This window comes from Podarcis pityusensis (assembly GCF_964106645.2).
Source record: "Podarcis pityusensis genome assembly, chromosome: 2".
NCBI lineage: Eukaryota > Metazoa > Chordata > Lepidosauria > Squamata > Lacertidae > Podarcis > Podarcis pityusensis.
Window position 1 is genome coordinate 127,557,368 of NC_138029.1, and position 20,338 is coordinate 127,577,705.

At 53.8% G+C, this 20,338-nt stretch overlaps 1 protein-coding gene and 2 long non-coding RNA genes across 4 annotated transcripts in view; 2 read left to right on the top strand and 1 right to left on the bottom strand.

The window, feature by feature from the left end:
* The first annotated feature begins 658 nt into the window (after nt 1–658).
* LOC308466161 (H-2 class II histocompatibility antigen, E-S beta chain-like) lies at nt 659–15,676 on the top strand. 2 transcript variants are annotated; one of them, XM_080986784.1, is made up of 6 exons: nt 659–920; nt 2,752–3,021; nt 12,148–12,429; nt 12,570–12,680; nt 14,094–14,117; nt 14,679–15,676. In XM_080986784.1, the coding sequence occupies exons 1-6, from the start codon at nt 674–676 to the stop codon at nt 14,690–14,692; spliced, it is 948 nt and encodes a 315-aa protein (XP_080842910.1). In that variant the 5' UTR covers nt 659–673; the 3' UTR covers nt 14,693–15,676. The 2 variants fall into 2 exon arrangements, with proteins under 2 accessions (XP_080842910.1, XP_080842911.1); XM_080986785.1 differs by lacking the exon at nt 14,094–14,117.
* Nucleotides 11,527–17,272, bottom strand: LOC308466257. Its single transcript, XR_013980684.1, has 3 exons — nt 17,007–17,272; nt 14,639–16,848; nt 11,527–11,732 (listed from the first exon to the last, which is right to left on the bottom strand). It is a non-coding gene; the product is annotated as an uncharacterized lncRNA (long non-coding RNA).
* Nucleotides 17,273–19,850: 2,578 nt separating this feature from the next.
* LOC308466299 overlaps nt 19,851–20,338 on the top strand; it is a 57,028-nt gene continuing 56,540 nt past the window's right edge. Inside the window, exon 1 of the long non-coding RNA XR_013980692.1 lies at nt 19,851–19,892. This is a non-coding gene — a long non-coding RNA (uncharacterized lncRNA). The remainder of the gene's footprint in view (nt 19,893–20,338) is intronic.

Sequence of the window (20,338 nt, forward strand, 5' to 3'; positions counted from 1 at the left end):
CAGGCAGGAGCCTCAGCCGGAGACGGAGCGAAAAGGGCAGCAGGAAAAGGGCAACTGATATTTTTGGGGTGGGGGGGCTGGATGTCCCCAAGAGGGGAGGGGTCTCCTCCAGGGAAGGGGCTGCGGGGGCTCCTCTCTGTCTTCCCCCTGGGTGTTTCTTCATGGGGCTCCTCAGACACCAGCGCCAGGGATGTTTCTTGCAAAGGGGAGCTGGGGGCTTTTATTGGGGGGAGGGGTCTCCTTACTGGGGGGCTGCCAGGTCTCCCCGGGATGCAGGCTGGGGGGCGAAGAGGGGGAGCCCCTCCCTCAGCAGACAGTTCTTCCCCCCTTAAAACTTCCTTCCTCTTTCTGGATACATGAAGGAACGAAGGTTTAGCGGCTTAAAACGCAGCAGAAGAAAAGCGCATCTCGCTCTTTTGAAGCCTGAGTCTGAAAATTCCCTTTTTGCTGCCAGAGGAAAGTTTTGGATGGAACTGACAGATTCTTGTGAAGCTTTATATTCCCCCTCAGGTTTTCCGGGGGGCTTCCGGGAAGATCTTGATTCACCCGCGACGCGACAACAATGGAGACATCAGAAGCAGCTGAGAAGGCAAAGAGGAACTTGCAGGTCGAGCGAGAGCAGAGAGAGATCCCTTGCTAATGCTCTTGCCAGGAGTTCCCTGCCTGGCGACCGATGACGCTACCTCGGCTGGGAGGCGGATTGGGCGCTCGCGGGGCGGAGAGGCGGAGTGGGCGGGGCCTGCAGGAGTTTCCCCCGGGGCTGAGCGGAGAAAGTCCCATTTGGGAGTCTTCGGGGGGCGAAGAAGAGAGAAGGATGGGGGGCTCCGGCGCTGCGCCTTTGGCCTTTGGGGGGCTCCTGCTGGGGATGGGGGCGCTGGTGGTCTCTTCTTCGGAGGGGCTGGGCGTGGAGGCGCCTCCAGGTGAGCCAAGATTCTGCAATGGGGGGGGGGGGGAGAAGGAAGAGGAAACTCCGCTTAGCGGGACCCCCATCGGTGGGGCTCCTTTGAGGATCCCTCCTAGATGGTCTTCCATGATCTTAGCAGGGAGTCCGTAAGTGACTGTGGAGGCCAATTCTGGATCCCCACGTCCTTCCACAGGGGGGACATGGGGTTGGGGGGGGGAATTGATCCCTTGAGGGTTTGCCAAGCGTGCCTTCCTCTTAGCACGGTTCTCCCTTGCGTCCTGAGTTCGAGTGTCTTCAAAGCCCATGACGCCTTTGGTCAAGGCTGTTCTCCAATTGGAGCACCAGCAGACCAGTGTTTCCCAATTGTCGGTGTTTATAGTACATTTTGTTAGATGCGCCTTGAGAGAATCTTTTAACCTCTTTTGTTGACTTCCAGCATTCCATACTTTCCATTTTTAAGTTAGGACTAGAGTAGTTGCTTTGAAAGAAGAAGAACAACATGGTTCAGTTCAGGGAAGTTGATGTTGAAGAATCCTTGCTTCCCCACGGGGGATCTTTGCTTCTCCCAGGACACGGGGGGCAAAGGGGCAGGAGGGAAGGGGAAACACTCCCCCCCACTGAAAAGGAGCAGCTCAGGCTTCTTGGATTGGGAAGGAGAGAGCATTTAATTCTATCCCACCTTTCAGGATTCAAATACTACCCCAGCAGCATTCAACTGAATTTTAATAGAACTACAATACTGACACATTCCTGCAGGACAGCTGATGGCAGGCAGCCCTAGGGGACTTTTTTTGAGGGGGGGGGTGGGCAGCTGAATGTGGCCCTGAGCGCTTCTCCACCTGCCTCTGAAAATCATCCTCATCATTATTAGTCCATTTATCTCCCATCATTTTCAAGAGATCTCATAAGCAATTCTTAACTCTAGAAATGACTCCACATAACGCATACATATACCTTTCTTCCGCTCCTAAGGACAGGCATGGGCGTAGCCAGGATTTTTGTTGGGGGGGCAGGACTTTTGTTAGGAGGGGGAACCTCAGTTTGCTATGTATTTTTATTGGTGTTTATTGGTTTTTTTTGGGGGGGGACTGCGCCACCCTGCCTACACCCATGACGCCGGCAGCAAAACCGGGGCAAAGGGAAAGGCAAAGGGAAACCTAAACTACCCCCCCCTCGCGGCAGGACCCCTCTCCCCGTCCCCTCTCCCAGCCCCCCCCCCCCGCCTTGGGGTCCCCTGGGTGCTGAAATGGGCTCCTGTGTAGACAGGCGTCGCTTCCTGGGCTCTGGCAGGGAAAGCGAAAGTGAAACCGGGTGTCCCGCAGCGGGAGGGGGGTCTCGTGGGAGAGAGGGGGCAGTGAAGCCCCCTTCAGAGCAGTGAAGCGTCTCTCCCCCTCCTCGGCATCTCGCCCCTTTCCTGGTCTCTCTCCCACCCTCAACATTTTCTCTTCCAGCCGGAGGGCAATAAAAGGGGGAAGGGGAGATAAGCCTGGGCGTAGCCATCAGGGGCAGGGAGCAGCCCCCCCTCAAATAAATAAATTAAACAAAGCAGATAGCTCGGTTCTGTGTCCCCCCCCCCAACATAAATCCTGGCTATGCCCATGGGGTCCCGGGCCTTGGAGGTGATTCCTCCACACACACCCCAACGGCCTTTTGCTATCGCTCTCTCCCTTTTCTTTGGGAGGAGGTGAAGGGGGGGTCTCTCTGCTCAGGCCCCCGCCCCCCGCCATGAGATCACGTGACACGAGAGAGAGAGAATGGGAGAGAGACAGACCGTGGGAGCTGCGCCCTTAAGGCAACCGGGAACCGGAAGTCTCCACCCCCAATTTCATTCCCCCCCCTCCCCGCAGAGCATTTCCTGTACCAGGGGAAGGCCGAGTGCCACTTCTCCAACGGGACGCAGCGGATCCGCTACCTACAAAGGCACTTCTTCGACCGGCAGGAGCTCTCCTACTTCGACAGCGACCGAGGGAAGTTCGTGGCTGTGGCTGAACTGGGGGAGCCCGACGTCAAGGCATGGAACCAGGACAAGGACCTCCTGCGGAGAAACATGGCCGAGGTGGATCGCTTCTGCCGGCGCGACTACGGGATCCTCGAGCCCTTCTCCCATTCCCGGCGCGGTGAGTCCAGAATGGGGGGGGGGCGTCATGGGAAACGGGCCCCCGGAAGAACCCAAAGTGGGGGCGGCGTGGGGTGGACACGTGACTTTCTCCCCCCCCGGCCCCCCCCGCCCTCCCGCTTTTCAGAGAGATAAAGGGCCTTTCCTGGCGCCCCACTCCAGAGGCAGAGTTTCTGTGTCCCTGGAAGCATCACAAACCGTTTCCTATATTGCAATGTGGCTCTTAGTTTAGTTATTTGTTATTAATTAAATTCGCATCCCGCCCTATACTTGTAGGCCTCAAGGTGGCTTGCAACACAATATTTCAGTATTAATAATAATAATTGTCAGGGGTTCAGGAGCAGAGGCAAGGGCAAGGGAGGAAACAGAGAGCGAGGGGGAGGAGGCAGAAGAAAAGATGAGTGATGACGACGACCCGAGATCTCCGAGTCTTTCCAGTGAATCAGAAGATTCACAGAAAGGAGCACCAGTGGCCAGGGCAAGGGGGGAGCCTAGGGGGACACCCCAGGAAGATAGAGCCAGAGGGGACTCAGAGGGGAGCAGTTGGAAATCGGGACCAGCGTCACCGCCAGAGAGCAGGGAAGAGGAAGGGCGCCAGGGATCAAGCGCTGGCAGCTCACAACAGGGGGGAGGGCACGAGTCAGGAGTGGCCACACCTCCATCGGGGAGCGAAGAAACGGTCAGACGGAAGGTGGAAGGTTGGGCGCGCGCGACAAGTTCAAATGCACAGGAAGGTGGCGCAGTAGGCAGCCCGGAAAGGGAGCCAGGTCCTAAAGCCCGCCGAAAGGAGGGAGAAGAGTCAGGGGGGTCAGCGTCAGCGTCAGAGGAATCCCGGAAGGAAGAGACCCCGGGGGGCAGAGGGACCCAGAGAAGAACAGTCAGGCGGAAAAGGTGGAGCAAGGCTAGGATATTAAGTTGGTGTACAAGGGGCGGAGACTCAGATGGAGCTTCGCCGATCTAACCATTAGACGTAGGGTTGCACGCAGCAGCTTGAGAATGGAAACTGTAACTCAATAAAGACTTTTATTTAATGATCGCTGGCTAGCGTGATCCTCTGTGAGCTAGGATCTGGAAGCAACTCTGACAGTAAGCTCCATCCCTTAAATTGTGGGCATCTACAGCCTCGCGGAGAGGAGAGAAAGCGGGTGCCTACTAGCGAGCTCACGAACGGCAGACAACATGACGGCCGAACAGCAGATAGTGGAACTCAGAGAAGCAGTGTTGCGCCTGAATGCCGAGGCTCTTGCATCCAGGAAGAGAGAGGAGGACGCAGCTGCCGCCTACAGGGATCTCCAGGTCAGGTTGGAAGTGCTTACGAAGCAAGGGCAACTGACACCCAAACCGGAGGGGATTGGATTGGGGAGACGAACAGGCGGTTTGGTCTCTCACTTCGATGGGAATTTGCAACAGTACCCCAACTTTAGAGCAGATGTAATGTGTGCACTGCAACTGCTGAACAAAGACTTTAGAGATGAGCAAGAGAAGGTGGGATTCATCATGTCCCATTTGCATGGAGATGCTAAAGCATGGCTGCGCAATTTGTGGAGAGATAAGGATCCGGCGCTCCAAAATGCGGATGCCTTTATTAAAGCGATGGATGGGTGCTTTTTGTCAAGCATTGACGTGGATCTTGCTCGGCAGCAGATACATGGACTGAAGCAAGGGAGGGCCAGCGTAAGGCAGTACCATGCCCGCTTTTTCGCTTTGGTCAGTGCTCTGGAATGGGACAGAGATTCGGCTCCTGTAAGAGACCTGTTTTGGGAGGGATTGCACGGCTCGGTTAAAGATGAAATTGCGAGGGGGGAGAGACCCCGGACCACGCAGGAGATCGTTCAGAGGGCGCTGGCGGTGGGGGTGCGGCTGGAAGGACGTCCGTGGAGCAGTGGCGAAGGGCGTGGAGGGCGCGAACCAGCCAGGGGCTCCTCCTTCCTTCCCAGAGAAGCAGCGCGTGCGCAATCCACGCCTCCGCCAGGAGGAGGAGCGGAACCTATGGAGGTTGGAGGTGCAAGGGCTCAGTCAGCAGCCAGAGCCCTAGCACCGGCAGCAGTGAAAGCGAAGCCTCCTAGAGGGAACAGGAAGTGTTACATCTGCGATGATCCACAGCATATGGCGAAAGAGTGTCCCCAGAGGCTCCACAAGCACACTGCAGCCTCAGCAATGGTAACTGCAGCAACGCAGCAAGGACAACCACAGCAGGGAAACGACGGAGTCTGGTTGGAGGAAGAGGCACTGGGGCCCAGCCAGACGTGTCAGTGAAGCAGTCCCCAGAGATTTTACAGCCCATGGACCCCCTCCCGCCCAAACCGGTAGTGAGGCTCACCGCGTCGCTCCAGCTGCCCAATGGAATCACCATGGACGTGCCAATCACCATTGACTCCGGAAGCAATGCGGACTTTATAGGGCAGGACTTTGTCGACCGGCACGCTATACAGTTGCTGCCTGCCACGCTGCCCCTGCAGGTTGTCACGGTGGATGGCAGGGAGCTGCTAGGGGGGCAAGTGGTGAAGCAGACGCCACCAATGGTGATGCGACTTGGGAATCACAGGGAAATCATCAGCTTCAATGTCACTCAACTATCGGACACGCCCATTGTATTGGGCATGAGTTGGCTGGACAAGCACAGCCCAACGCTGGCTTGGTACCAGAGGCAGCTGACCTTCGGCTCTTCCTTTTGCGCTGAACACTGCATCGTGCCCAGGCAGGAAGGAGGGGAAGAGGAGTCACAGCTGCAGCTAGGCACGCTGCAAGCGGTTCCCCACAAGTACGCGGAATTTTTGGAGGTTTTCTGCGAGAAGGAGGCAGACAGGCTACCCCCCCACAGACCATATGACTGCAAAATTGACCTGCTGCCGGGGGCGGCGCTGCCCAAAGGGAAGCTGTATTCCATGTCTGAGGACGAACTGCAGGAACTCAAAGAGTTCATAGATCATAATTTGGAGCGCGGTTTCATCCGAGAGTCCAAGGCAGCGGGGGGCAGTCCGGTATTCTTTGTTAAGAAGCGGGACACGCCCCAAAAAAGACTTGTAGTGGACTTTCGCATCTTGAACAGTGTGACCAAGCCATCGGACTTCCCCATGCCCCGAATCGACGACCTCCTCGCAAAGGTACGGAAGGGCAGAGTGTTCACCAAGTTGGACCTGCGAGGGGCATACAACCTCATTCGCATGCGGGAAGGAGATGAGTGGAAGACAGCCATGTTCACGCCCCTGGGCACCTACGAATATAGAGTTATGCCTTTTGGATTGCAAAATGGCTCCCACGTTTTTCAAGCTTTCATGCATCACGTGTTGGCGGGGCTCCTCTACAAGACGTGCGTCTGTTTCTTGGATGACATCCTGATCTTTTCGGAATCGCAGCAGGAGCATGACAGACACGTCAAGGAAGTGCTGAGCAGGCTACAGCAACATAGGCTTTACGCCAAGCTGGAGAAGTGCCAATTCGACGTGACGGAGGTGGATTTCCTGGGCTACAAGTTGTCTGATAAAGGGCTCGCCATGGACAGCGCCAAGGTCCGAGCAGTGTTGGATTGGAAAAGCCCACGCAACCGGAAGGAGGTCCAACGGTTTGTCGGCTTCGCGAACTTCTATCGCAAGTTTATCAAAGGCTTTGCGATGCAGACAGCGGCCATCACGGACACGCTCAGCTCCAAGAAAAAGAAGTTCATCTGGACAGAGCAGGCGGAGCAGTCCTTTCAGGCACTCAAGCGTCTCTTCGCATCGGAAGAGCAGCTGCTTCATGTCAACCCCAGCAGGCCGATGAGGGTGGAGACAGACGCTTCGGACAGAGCCGTGGGAGCAGTCCTGCTGCAGAAAGACCCACAGGGGGTTTGGAGGCCGGGAGCGTTTTATTCAAGGAAGCTCAGCAAGTCCGAACAGAACTACACCATCTGGGACAGGGAGTTGCTGGCCATTCATGCAGCGTTCAAAGCGTGGAGGCACTTCCTGATCGGCGCCAAGCACACGGTGCAGGTCTGCACGGACCACAAGAATCTAGAGCACTGGCGCACGGCACAGTTCCTGAACCAGAGGCAGATACGTTGGGCTGAGTTCTTTGCGAATTTCGACTTCCGAATAGAATATGTCCCGGGGGACACCAACATCATGGCGGATGCTCTCTCCCGTAAGCCACAGTATCTGGAGGAGGCAACGCCAGCGGCCGCCATGCACATCTTCGCACCGACAGTGTGGGCGTGCGCGGCGGCAACAGTTGACCTGGATGCGGTGCGACGAGCGTTGCAGGATGACTCCTTCGCGCAAGCAAAGATGGCAGAGGTGCACAGGGGCACGGCAGCGACCGACGAGTTCCAGCTGCGAGATGGTTTGCTCATCCGTAAAGGGGCCATCTACGTGCCGGGAGACGAACTTCGCGCCAAGGTACTGCAGCAGCTGCACGACACGCCCACTGCCGGGCACTTTGGCAAGGAGAAGACGGTGGAATTAGTAGCCAGAGACTTCTGGTGGCCCGGAATGAGAGGGGAGGTCGCGGACTACGTGGCGAGGTGTGACACCTGCCAGAGGGCCAAACCAGTGCACAGACCGCCGGCCGGACTGCTGGAACCGCTGCAAACTCCGTTCGAACCATGGGAGAGAGTGGCCCTGGACTTTGTCACGGATCTGCCCAGCTCGAGGGGCAAGACGGCTGTGCTGGTGGTGGTGGACTTGTTCTCCAAGATGGCACATTTCATTCCGTGTGCGAAGGTGGCCACGGCGGAACAAACCGCCAAACTGTTCATAGACCACGTGTTCAAGGTTCACGGTCTGCCGCGGTCTATTCTGTCCGACCGAGGGCGACAGTTCATCTCGAACTTCTGGCAGAGGCTGATGGGCTTCCTGAACGTCAAGATCAACCTGGCGTCGGCTAGACACCCGCAGACCAACGGGCAAGCGGAGCGGGTCAATGCCATCATGCAGCAGTACCTGAGATGTTATGCGAATCAACAGCCTGCGACGTGGGTGGATTACCTGCCTCTCGCCGAGTTCGCCTACAACAACACGAAGCACGTGTCCACGGGGGTCACGCCGTTCTTCGCCAACAACGGGAGGCACCCCAGAACCTTCCCGGGACTGGAAAGAATGGGGGAGGGGGAGCCGCAGACAGCAGATGCGTTCGCGTCAGGGTTGCAGGAGGTCCACGATCAGCTGCGGCGGCACCTGGAGCTGGCTAAACACGCATACAAGGTACAAGCGGACAAACACAGAAGGGTTGGCGAAGAGATCCATGTGGGAGACTGGGTCTGGTTAGCAGCCCACGCAGTGCCGGCCAGGTCGTTGGCGAAGAAGAAACTAGGGCATAAACAACTGGGGCCCTACCAAGTCGAAGAACAGGTCAACCCGGTGGCTTTCAGGCTGGCTCTTCCGGAGGGTTCCAGAATGCATCCGGTGTTCCACAGATCGGTGCTCACTCCCTACAAGGCACCTCACAGGTTTCAGGAACCAGGAACGGCACCGGGTCCGCTCCGAGAGAGAACCGGGCAAGGGGGAGTGGCACAGGAGGAGCGCATCAACGAAGTCACGGAGATTTTGGACTCCAGATGGGGGGAAGAGGGGGTAGAATACCTTCTCGCCAAGGAGGGCACCCCGGCCAGTGCCAACAGCTGGGTGCCGGGCTACGCTTTAGACGAACCTCTGCTCAAAGAAGAGTTTCATGCCCTCTTCCCACATAGGCCAATGCCAGCAGACTTTTTCGACGACTGGCTTTTCACGCCCACGCTTTCAGCCAGCACGTTCCGGGGGTTCGACTCGGACGAGGAACCGACACGAGACGCCCGTTCCCCGGAGGGGTCACCCTCGGGATCTGCTTCAGAACCCTCGTATTGGTGGGATGATCGACCAGAGGAGCAGTTCCGCAGAAGGTGGCTGGAGGGTCCAGGACGAGCAACGTCTCCAGAAGGCAACGAGGGAGAGACGGACATGGACGTTTTCGGGGACGACCCGGGTTTCGAGCACGGCGGCACAGAGATGGAAGCGGAGGTGACCGTCGTCAACGAGAGCAGGGAGGAAGAACCGGAAGACTTCGGATGGCGGCCCGCCACGGGAAGCGAACTGTATCCGACATTCGTCCCCCTGACACAGCAGCACCCAGATCCCGCACCGGAAGGAGGGGAGGGGGGAAGAGGGGGCTTCGAGGGGGGGATGGATGTCAGGGGTTCAGGAGCAGAGGCAAGGGCAAGGGAGGAAACAGAGAGCGAGGGGGAGGAGGCAGAAGAAAAGATGAGTGATGACGACGACCCGAGATCTCCGAGTCTTTCCAGTGAATCAGAAGATTCACAGAAAGGAGCACCAGTGGCCAGGGCAAGGGGGGAGCCTAGGGGGACACCCCAGGAAGATAGAGCCAGAGGGGACTCAGAGGGGAGCAGTTGGAAATCGGGACCAGCGTCACCGCCAGAGAGCAGGGAAGAGGAAGGGCGCCAGGGATCAAGCGCTGGCAGCTCACAACAGGGGGGAGGGCACGAGTCAGGAGTGGCCACACCTCCATCGGGGAGCGAAGAAACGGTCAGACGGAAGGTGGAAGGTTGGGCGCGCGCGACAAGTTCAAATGCACAGGAAGGTGGCGCAGTAGGCAGCCCGGAAAGGGAGCCAGGTCCTAAAGCCCGCCGAAAGGAGGGAGAAGAGTCAGGGGGGTCAGCGTCAGCGTCAGAGGAATCCCGGAAGGAAGAGACCCCGGGGGGCAGAGGGACCCAGAGAAGAACAGTCAGGCGGAAAAGGTGGAGCAAGGCTAGGATATTAAGTTGGTGTACAAGGGGCGGAGACTCAGATGGAGCTTCGCCGATCTAACCATTAGACGTAGGGTTGCACGCAGCAGCTTGAGAATGGAAACTGTAACTCAATAAAGACTTTTATTTAATGATCGCTGGCTAGCGTGATCCTCTGTGAGCTAGGATCTGGAAGCAACTCTGACAATAATAATAAAAAAATAATAATAACAACAAACAACAATAACAACAACAATAATAGAAGTAATGATATTATTATTATTATTATTAATACCCCATCCATTTAGCTGGGTTTCCCCAGCCACTCTGGGCGGCTCCCAACAGAATTAAAAGCACGATAGAACATTAAAAACTTCATTTACTACATGTGATGTCTATGGTTCTCCCTCTCCTCATTCCACCCCCAGAACGACCCTGTGAGGGAGGCCAGGCTGGGGGGGGGGCTGGCCAGGGACACCCGGGAGACTCAAGGCCCAGGGGGGATTTGAACCCGGGACAGAGTCCAACACTGGACTCCATTAGAGTGGGGGGCTGCAAAGGGGACATAGCAGCCTTTCAGGGGAGCAGAGAAAGCACATTTCAAGCAGAAACCCTGAACATTTTAAAAGTACAATATGATGAAATTTGGGCGTTAGTTATTAATTATGACACCTTAGCATGTCGTTTCCTGCACACCTGACATGGATTCAGGTTGGGCTGTCATACGTCCAGGTTTTCCAGGGAATCGGAATGTTTAAATTGAGGGGTGTCAGAAATTTAACCCCACAATCTCAAAATCACATACGTTAAGGATTAAATAATAATTATTATAAATATGGTCCATTTCCTTCAAACCCACTCATTACTATTTTCAGCTACCAAGCTCCCCTCCAGCCCCCCCCCGCCCCCATTCTCGAGGGATCATCCCTAAATCAAAAGGATACTGTGCAGTGATTTCTGAAGATCATCCTGTGTGCTAGGAAAAAAGGAAGGACAAACTCCTGAGATTCCCAGGACTGGGAAATGAGACAGAAGGATGGAAAGTGTCCTAGGAAGGGGAGGGGCATCCCAGGACCCCCAGGGAGGAGCAGTTCCCTGTTTGTGGAATGCCCAGTCTGACCACTGGGGAAACTGGGCTGACTTTGGGTAGATGGGGGGACAGAGATCCCACTGGTGGGAGTGGGAAGTTGGGGGCTGGGAGCGTAGGATCAACTGACTGTCCCAGGGCCAAATCTAGGCTTTCTGTCACCCGGGCAAAGACCCTGTTTTGTCACACACACCCCACATGCATCTGCATATACACACCCACACACCCACCTGGACACATTTGTTCATAAAGGAAATAAAAAGAGGTTTGAAAGAGGCTGGAAAAGAGAGAGTCTCTCCAAATAGTAACATTGTCTGTGTGCTATCTGGCTTTCATTCAACCTTAAGAAGATCTCCTCAGAGAGCAGTAGATCATTTGAGGAATTCTAAGAAATATCATGACTGTATATAAATAATAATAATAATAATAATAATAATGGAAACAGTGATAATGATCAGGCACATACCAGAGTAAGTCCTATTGAACTCAGTGGGACTTCTGAGTAGTAAAGGCAGTTTAAGGCTCTAAAGAATAAAATAAAAGAATAAATACTCCACAAGTTTCCTTCAAAAATTGTGGCTGCTGAACCATTGCAATTAAGGAATTTAAAGTGGATTGGCTACATTTTCCTCCCAAATTACAGGAAGGGATAAATACAAAGAGCTTCGTATGTCAGCATCACATTTCATTCATTGCAGGTATTTTATGTTCAGCATAAAGAGGACTCAGTTTTTGTAGCTGATTGTAGGCAGCAGTGCCCTCTTTATGTGTTCACATGGTGTAAACATGTATGTTGTCTTCTAGAGATCCAAATACACACACACACACACACACAATGAACACACAAGCAAGCAATACTCCAAAGGGCTTCTGTTCCCAAAAGGGCAGGAGAGGATGTTCTGATCTCTTCACCACTTCTAATCCATCTCTGAGGCTTTAAGGGAAGCAAAAGAAGAAAGAAAGAAAAAGAAGACTTTCCCATTTCAACTTTGCGTGGAGAGAAACCTTCTCCAGGATTTCTCTTTTGTACTCAGTTCCAAAAACAGAGAGGGGGAAAGGGGAAGGAGGGTCGTTTTCCAGGTTTTCCAGCTTCCCCTTGCAGATTAGCATCACTCTGGTGCTCAGCAGATGCTTTTAGACTCTGGAGGCACCAGGGGGGGGGCTGCGGACAGAGAAAGGGCCCCCCCTGCAAGCTGGGAGCCTCAGTTGCGCCCCTCTAGAGGCTTCACCCTGGCTGGCCCCCCTCCCCCGTTAACTATGGCCTCTTCCCCCTCCCTTGAAGCCTCCAGGTCCCTCCCTGCCTAAATCTCTGACCTTCCTTCCACATCTCCCTTGCCTCCCTCCCACAGTCCAGCCCAAGGTGAAGATCACCCCCACAGACAACGTTGAATCTTCACCACACAACACTCTGCTGATTTGCACCGTGAACCGCTTCTTCCCTGCGGGGATCGAGATCAAGTGGTTCAGGAACGGGAAGGAGGAGCCCAAAGTGTGGACCACGGACCTCATCCGGAACGGGGACTGGACCTTCCATATTGAGGTGATGCTGGAGACAAAGCCAGAACGTGGAGACGTCTACACCTGCCAGGTGGAGCACGCCAGCTTTGAAGGCCCCGTCACGGTGAAATGGGGTAGGACACTTTCCCAGCCCCGAGCCATATCCTGCCCAAGGAAGTGGGGGGCATTCCTGGGGGGCTAGGTGGGTTGCTCCCCGCTCAGGGGGTTGATCCCAGGCCTGCCTTTCCTCACCCACGGCTTTTTCTCTCTTCAGAGCCACAGTCGGACTCTGCCAGGAGCAAGATGTGGACGGGGATTGTGGGGATTGTGCTGGGGCTGATCTTTGGGGCCACTGGACTCGCCCTTTACCTGAAGAACAAGAAAGGTGAGGGTGGGGTGCCAGGGGGAGAGGGAGGGTTGGGTGTGGGGCTGGATTGGGCTCCAGGCCCCCCTCCTCTTCTTCGGCAGAGGCTCTGGAGAGTGTTTCCTGCCTTCTCCACTCCTAGGATGTCCCTCTTGGTGTCTCAAATGGAGCCTCAGCTGTTATGGAGATGGTCTTGAAGGAATGGCTTTCCCAAACCCAAAACTCACTGTGTAGGCAGTTTGAAATAGGCACCAAAATCCTATTTTTTCTTAGCTAAAATCCATTAACTTGAGCTCTGAGTCAATGTATAAACAAAAACCCGGCTGAATAGACAAGTGCTCAGAGCCCTCTCCTTTATCAGGCAAGGACGGCCTTGACTATACCAGTAGAACAGGGAAGACACGTCTGTGCCTTATCTTACGTCCTGACCACAAAGACACACAGACCAATCCAGGACCAGCGCCAGAGTGTGTTCTTGGAGATGGTGACCTCTTGCTCCAAGATAAGAGTAGGAACAGAAATATCCTTTTATGGTCAGAAATACAGGAAGGAAAACCCTTTTATGGTTAAGAATACCGGAGCAGGCACATATGTGATGTCAACCTGCGTATATAGGCTGACGTGGTTGGATTCCTAGAGAAGGAGGGAGAGGGTGCCTGGAGGATATATATACTGCATGAAATTTCTCATTTCTTTGGACTTGCTCTGGACTAACCACGCAAGTGCCTTTCTGCTGCTCCGGAGAGCAGGAATAAAAACTCTTTCTCTGAACCAACCCTCGGTGTCATTTGACTTCCTTCCTCCCGTCCGGGAGCAACGCTGAGCCCACCAGTCAGTAAAGTCTAATAAGGCTACAGTCTGAGGTTTAAATCTGTAGATTAAGACCTAAACCTCTTGTTCACCATAGGAGGGAGAAATTCAAAAGCATCTCTGGCTCTGAAGCCTTTGAGGAGAGTAAGGACGCACATGTTTTGCAGCTTCCTGGTCCCAGCAGTAAGTCAAAGGCTCTCTCTCCCTGCTGAGCAAAGGGCCTTTGAGACACTGCCAGTCAGGAGGCAGAATTCATCTCCCTTGGGTCTCTTGTTTGTGTGTCTGAAATAAATCCCCGAATCAACAACTGGGCAATGCAGAGCCCCAAAGGAGGCAGCCTAAGGAATATGGGAGGGTTTGTGTGGTGGGGGCATTGGGTAATGGGGAAGAGATTAGTTGGCAAGATGTTCTCCAGGGTCCTTTCAGTATTGGGAGGGAAATATTTATTTCTTACAAAGACTCTTCTTTCACCCCTCATACTCCTTAGGACAGAATGAGGAGGGGAAAGTTCCTAGCTGTGCCTGGAGTGTGTCATCTTGATTGGGGGGGCATGTTCTCAGAGAAGCTATTTCAGGGGACATCTGGTGCTGACTGAATCTTTCTATTCTTTTCTCTCTCTCCCAGGGCAAGCTGTTCCTCAGCCTGCAGGTAACTTTCCTCTCTGATCTTCCATCCTCCTCCTCCTCCCCCAGCCCCCTTCTCCTGGCTGCTTGCTGTGCCCCCGCCATGGCTTCCTTGTAGAACAGAGGGGAGGGGCTTCCTATGGATAAATCCAGCCCCTGATGCACACACTCCAATATCATGTCCTGGAAGTGGGTCTCCAGGGGAATGTCCCACCTGGGAGACAGTCAAGCAAAGTTCCTTAGCAGAGGCTGAGTGAAGAGACCAGGGCTGGCATTTGGCCTGGGGGCCAAGTTTGGTCCAGGGTCCGTGGTTCCCCATTTCTGATCTAGACAGATCTCCTTGGTCTCTTCTGAAGCTCCTCTTCTCCACTGCCAAAGCCAGCCAAGTCTCCCTCCCTCTGCCTCCTTCCCTCCTCAGAGCCCCCCCTGCCAGGCCCATAACTGGTGGCGATGGGAATTGTAGTTCACAATCTCTGATGGCCGCTCTATGGAGTGTCCCCCCAATCTTGCCAGGGATTCTTCTGCCCCTTTCTCCCCATTCCTTACTCCACAGTGATGGGCTTGTCTCTCTCTTCTCTGCCTGCAGGACTCATCAGTTAGACTTCGCTGCTCCATCAGGATCCTGGGATGTGGAGAAGCTCTGTTCTTCCTGCCAGTTGCCCTCTGTCCATGCTCAGAGGTGGAAACCTCCTTGGAAGGAGGATGGAAGGAGTCACAGATCAAGAACGACAGTGTCCACCCCTCTCCCACCTCTGTTGCTTGCTTGTCATTTGGGGAAAGTTTCTTTTTGTCTTTCCCTTTCCGCTTGTTGATTGCAAGTTATGGTAACCTGATTCCTTCTTTGCACCTCTCTGCTAGAGAATTTGTGCTTTGAATCTCCCTGGAGGAGCCTGAGCTGTCCCTGAAAACAACCATGAATCTGGTCAGACTGCCAGGACTGGTCCTTCAAGCCCTGATGGGGACCCTGATCCTTGAGATTCCTCATTGCAGGAGGTTGGGCTAGATGACCTTGGGATCCCCTCCAATTCTACGGTTCCATAAAATGTTGAATGGCCAAATATATTTATTGAAAGCTTCTTCCCACAGCCCTGTGACACGGAGGATGAGTCCCGTTTTTGGAGAGAGTCCCTGCTCCCCACCCTCACCCTGCTGACTTTTATCTCCTCAGGGAGAGTAGTTTGTTAATTTCTCTGTAAATATCCTGCTCTTTTGTGATCTTAAGGATCAGCCCTCTGACTGGGATCCTCACCTGACCCACTTCAAGGCAGAAGCAGATTTCACAGTCTTGTCGCACCAGTGAAGATTTTCTTCAGTTTCCCTCTGTGGTCCTTGAACTATTTCATTCATTTAAATTTCAGCATTCAAGGAGCGCCACACTTGAAAATCCTGGGTGTAAGAAAAAGGGTTGATCTGCCCCCATTTCCACACAACTTCACCTGAAAGAAGGTGACCTTCTGTCATACCTCCAATATTCCCCACCTTTGGGTTATTGACTTGTTTAAGGCCTTTTAATGTAACCATTTAACACCCCAAAGTGGTTTACCACACAAACATCCCAATAAAAGCAAGAAAAGTCTGTTTAAATACAGTCTGTGTGGAAACCATCAAGGGGAACTGATTTGGGAGCCATTTTTCCATGAGAAAACCCTCCACACACCGCATGGTCTCCTGAGGTGATTCCATTATGAATTTGATTTCAGACTAGCTAATCAGGAGAGGGAAATGCCTTCTCCAGTGTTTCCACAAACGTCGGGGGGGGGGGGGGAATCTTTTTAATCTTCCTGTGACTAAAACTCCTGAGGGAATTTTCTATTCCTCCATTTATCTGACTGTGGGCCCCTTGGAGGAGGGAACATGGAGTCCGCTGCCCCCCCCCTTGGCATCCCTTCCTTGACCCTTCAGGCCCTGAGGAGGGAAGGATGCCAGTCTCCACAGGGAAGCCATTTTCTCCTCATGTTTGGGATCCCTCAGGAGAAAAGAGCGGGAAACAACTCAGGCGGAGGGAGACTTCCTTGTCTCTGCCCAGGTTCCTTGCAAATGTCCCAGCCTGTTCTGAGGAGAAAAAAATGTCCTCCCTTTTCTCCACAGAAACTCTCCAGGATTCCCCCCCCCCCGACTCCTCAGCCCCATTTGTTGTTTCTGGGGGAAACTGACAGGAAATCTCAAGATTTACCAAGGTCTGGTGAATTTCTAGTATCCCCTCAGGACTTGGAAGGAAACACGATGGATGTCCAGATGAAACCCCCACCTGCCACACCTCACGACCCCCCTGAAGTAATGGCACCTCCACAAACCCCCCAGCCCCACTCCTTGGCCCCAAACCCCCGGCATTTGGGGGCTGGGAAGCAGGGAGGAAGGAGACTCTGTGACCCCCATGGTGGGTCCTGACTTTATCCACCACAGTCCTCCTGAGGGATTGACACAACCTCCATTAGCCCCCTTTGCACCCTTGATGAGACTGGGAGGCAACGTCAGCCAGCAGAGCAGCAGACCAGACACCATTTTCAAACCCCTTTTTGCTAGTGGGGAGGGCGGGTGATAAACCCCCCCCCCCCATAGCCAGCCAAGAATCACAGGAAGCTGGTGAGGGGGAAATGCTCTGGGTAGTTTATTTATTTCACTTCATAAAATTTATACATCACTTAATTGTGTGGGGGGGGGGGGAAGCAACACCTCAAAGTGCTTTACAGAAAGATAAACCAAGAGAAGAATCGCAACCGTGCTTTAAAGCACAAAGACAAAAACATTAAAATCACCTCAATTTCCTCAACATCTGTGTCGACTTGTCTGAGCATCAGTTCATTGTGGAAAAAAGGAACATCTCAAAGTGCTTTACAAAAAATAAACCAAGAAAACCAAGCGAAAAATTGCCACCGTACTTTAAAGCACACACACACACACAGATTAAAACTACCTCAGCTTTCTTGACATCTGGGTCGGCTTGTCTGAGCAAGAATGTTTTCCTCAGGTGCCAAAAAGAGAACAATGAAGAAGGCGCCTCTTGGTTTCATTAGGCAGGGAGTTCCAAAGTGTGCTGAAGGAGAGAAAGGAGAGGAAAACACTCCCATTGGGCCATATTGACATGTATTCATTTATTTTTAAAATTTCTATACTTCAACTGTAGATTTCAGGGCGGTTCACAATGTGATGGCAGAGGAGGAAGCAGGACCATCAAGCTCACCCTAAGATGAAATTTGGGAGAGGCTCTTCTGCTCATCCTTAGAAGGCCCTGGGAGGATCTTCGACTCTTGGGACCACGTGCCCTTGGCAGACTCTCCTTCTTCAAACGGTCCCATTTCACGGCAAATGGGCCCTTTCACATTCACAGGACATGCGGCTCTTTCTGCTGAGGGGGGCCCTGGCCTCCTGCCCCACAGCCTTGCCCTGGCAGCTCCCCTGGCCCCCCTCCCCACATGATACTTGGCTGAAGGTTCTCCTTTGCTTCTGCTTTCAGATCCAGGAGAATGTTTGCTCTTTTGCTGAAAGAGGATCTGCAAAAAAGATCCCATTTCCCCTTCTAAAGAAACCGTGACAACTGCAAGGTATAATATTGCCCAGCAGGCTGGGCCTTGTCTGCCAGTCCCTGTGATGTCCCTGCACAAGCCTTGGCCCCGGAAGGGACGCCTCTCCCAAACCCCTCTCTGGGGGGGTCATGTCCCTCCTGGAGCCTCTTGCCAGGGGGAGGAAGAGCTGGACGACTCTTTCGACTTGCATTCGTTTCTGGAAGGAGGCATTTCTACAAGGCACACACAGAATAGGGGCAGAATGGGGAGAGGAGGGGAAACAGCAGATCAAGACCCCCGAAAGCAGTGACTCCTTCCCTGGGGGGACATGTTCTGTGCCCCTGGTCTTCCACTGGTGGGTCCCAGCCTGATCCCATGTGGGCTGAAACAGGAGCCCTGAAACCTCGCAGAGATAAAGATGGAGAACTGCATGTTTGGGTTGAAAGGGGGTCTTGGGTCTGGAAAGGTTGAAGAGACCTGTCTCTGCCCCACAGCCGACTCATCAAGGAGGTCTGGCCAGCCTGACTGGGCCACATCCTGGCCTTGGCTGACCTGAAACACCCCCCACCCTCCCCTGTGGGTTGTGCCCCATAGCCTTGAGGACTTGGAAGGGGTCCATTCAGCTCAGCCATTCCCAAGGGGGTCCTTCCCTAAAATGGCAAGTCCTCTTCAGCCATTGCTGCTGGGCTGAAGGGGGGTCTGGAAGGTTCTTCTCTGTGAGGAGGTTTTGCTGCGCTCCCTGTTGACCTCCGTCTCCTGGATGGTGGCCAGCTTCCCTCTTTCATTTCCCTGAATGCTGAGCTGAGCTCCAGGCCCCCATGTGGGGGGAAGCGAAACTCCCCCCAGCGCCTTTCTGCAGCGTCTCCTCTGCTGCCAGAAACAAGGGGGCAGAAGGAGGGAGAGGTGGGGGAGGGAGAGATGTGCTATGGGCCCAGAAGTCCTGCTTCTGTCTCCAGGGAGCAGGCTGCCTGGATCCTGCCCCTTCTGTCCAGGGACCCCCTTGCCCCCCTCCTCTTGGTCTGTTTCTTCCTCCAAGAGGCCTCCTTCCCAGCCTCAGGCAGGAGCTGCATGGACACCCAAATTACATTGGCACTGCCTGCAAGGAGAAATCTAGCACATCTGGGAAAAAGGCTGCAGGCCAAGCCGTTGCCCCCGTTTCCTGCTTGCAGGGAGGTTATTCTGCTTCTCCTTCACATTGGGGAGAGGGCAGTAAAAACATGATGTTGCAGCTACAGTGGAACAAGATGCAGAGAATTCCCACTATGGGGGGGGGGAGGCTGAGTGCTGGGGGAAAATTGCCTCTTTCCTCTTTGAAGCAAAATGCAAAATGCAGAGGCTGTCACAAGCTCACAGCTTGCAAACACTGGTGTTGGAACATGAAGAGTCTGCCATTTGCAGTTTTACCTTTAAGCCCCAAAATAGAAATTAGAGTATTTTACATGGGATGTTTATTGACTGTGGGGATAAGACAGCCTCTTAACTCCCCCGCCCCCCGGTAATTCTTTGAGACGGATCTTAAAGCCAGAGCTGCTCCAATAATGACTTGTTTAAAAAGTTCCTGTTTTGAGGGAACCCAAATGTCACAATCTCCACTTCTGCCTTGAAGCACAAAACAGGGTTGGGGGAGGGGTAAAGGAGAGTTGCTATTGCTGCTGCTGGGGGGGGGGGCGTCTAAAGTGTTGTCCTTTTGGGGACTTTCCTGGAGGGGAGGCTTGATGGGAGCCAATCACAGGTCCCGACGCTGCCTGGTCATCAGTTGCTGGGCAGGAAACGCGTGGCTCTTGCCAAACCCCTTAGAGGGGTTTGCACTTGCTGGTCTCTGACTGTACCCTGAGCTGCTGAAGGGGAGAAGGAGCCTTTGATAGGCAAGAGGGAGGAAGGAGGAGGAAGACAGCCTGCAAAGATCAGGCCACCCGCACCCCACTTTCTCCCTAACTCTTTCCCTCTCAGCCCTTCTCCAACTTCTGACTTTTGGGGATCAGCCCTCCTGCTGTGGAGGCCCCTGTTCACTTGCACCAGACCAGACTCATCCCAGATTTGAGAAATGTTGCCATACTGAAGGATCACTGCTCAGGGGCCCCTTCTTGCCCACTTGGGGTCTCTTGGCAATGCTAGACTCCGACTCTTACCCCCCTTACTGGTACCATGTGTTACTTCAGCTGCTTCCAGATGTGGAGAGTCAGCCCTGCAGCCTTGAGGGGCCTCCTGCTCCTTCTGCCGACTGCCTTCTGTCTTGCTGTGTTAATTGGCTCCCCCCCCCCCAATTTGGATCCCCCTCATTTGAGATCCAGAAGAAGGTATGAGATTGCACAGCAAGCTGGGCCTTGTCTGTCGGCCTTGCCAAGGCTTGGCACCAGAAAGGACGCCTCTCCCAAACCCCACTCGGTGGTGTCATTTACCTTCTGGAGACTCTTGCAAGGGGGGGGGTGAGAGAAAGAGCTGAACAACTCCTTCAACTCACATTAGTTTATTTTAATGAGGCACAAAAATAAGGGCAAGATAGGGAGAGGAAGGAAAACACCAGATCAAGATACCAGAAAAGAATGAATCCTTCCTTGAGGAGGTTAAGGCATGTTCCAGGCAACACAGCCAACGCATGATGGAGGTCTGGCCAGGCTGACTGGGTCACATCCTGACCTTGCATGTCCTGAAACACACACCTCTCTAGAGTGTTGTTGCCCCTGGAAGAAGACCTTCATTCACCCACCCTGAATTTGGAGGGGGGTCCAGTCTCAGGAAGAGC

Coding starts and splice junctions, on each gene's coding strand:
- LOC308466161 (XM_080986784.1), top strand. CDS start 674: ATGACGCTACCTCGGCTGGGAGGCGGATTGGGCGCTCGCGGGGCGGAG. Junction 3,022..12,147: donor CTTCTCCCATTCCCGGCGCG/GTGAGTCCAGAA, acceptor TCCCTCCCACAG/TCCAGCCCAAGGTGAAGATC. Junction 12,681..14,093: donor TTACCTGAAGAACAAGAAAG/GTGAGGGTGGGG, acceptor TCTCTCTCCCAG/GGCAAGCTGTTCCTCAGCCT.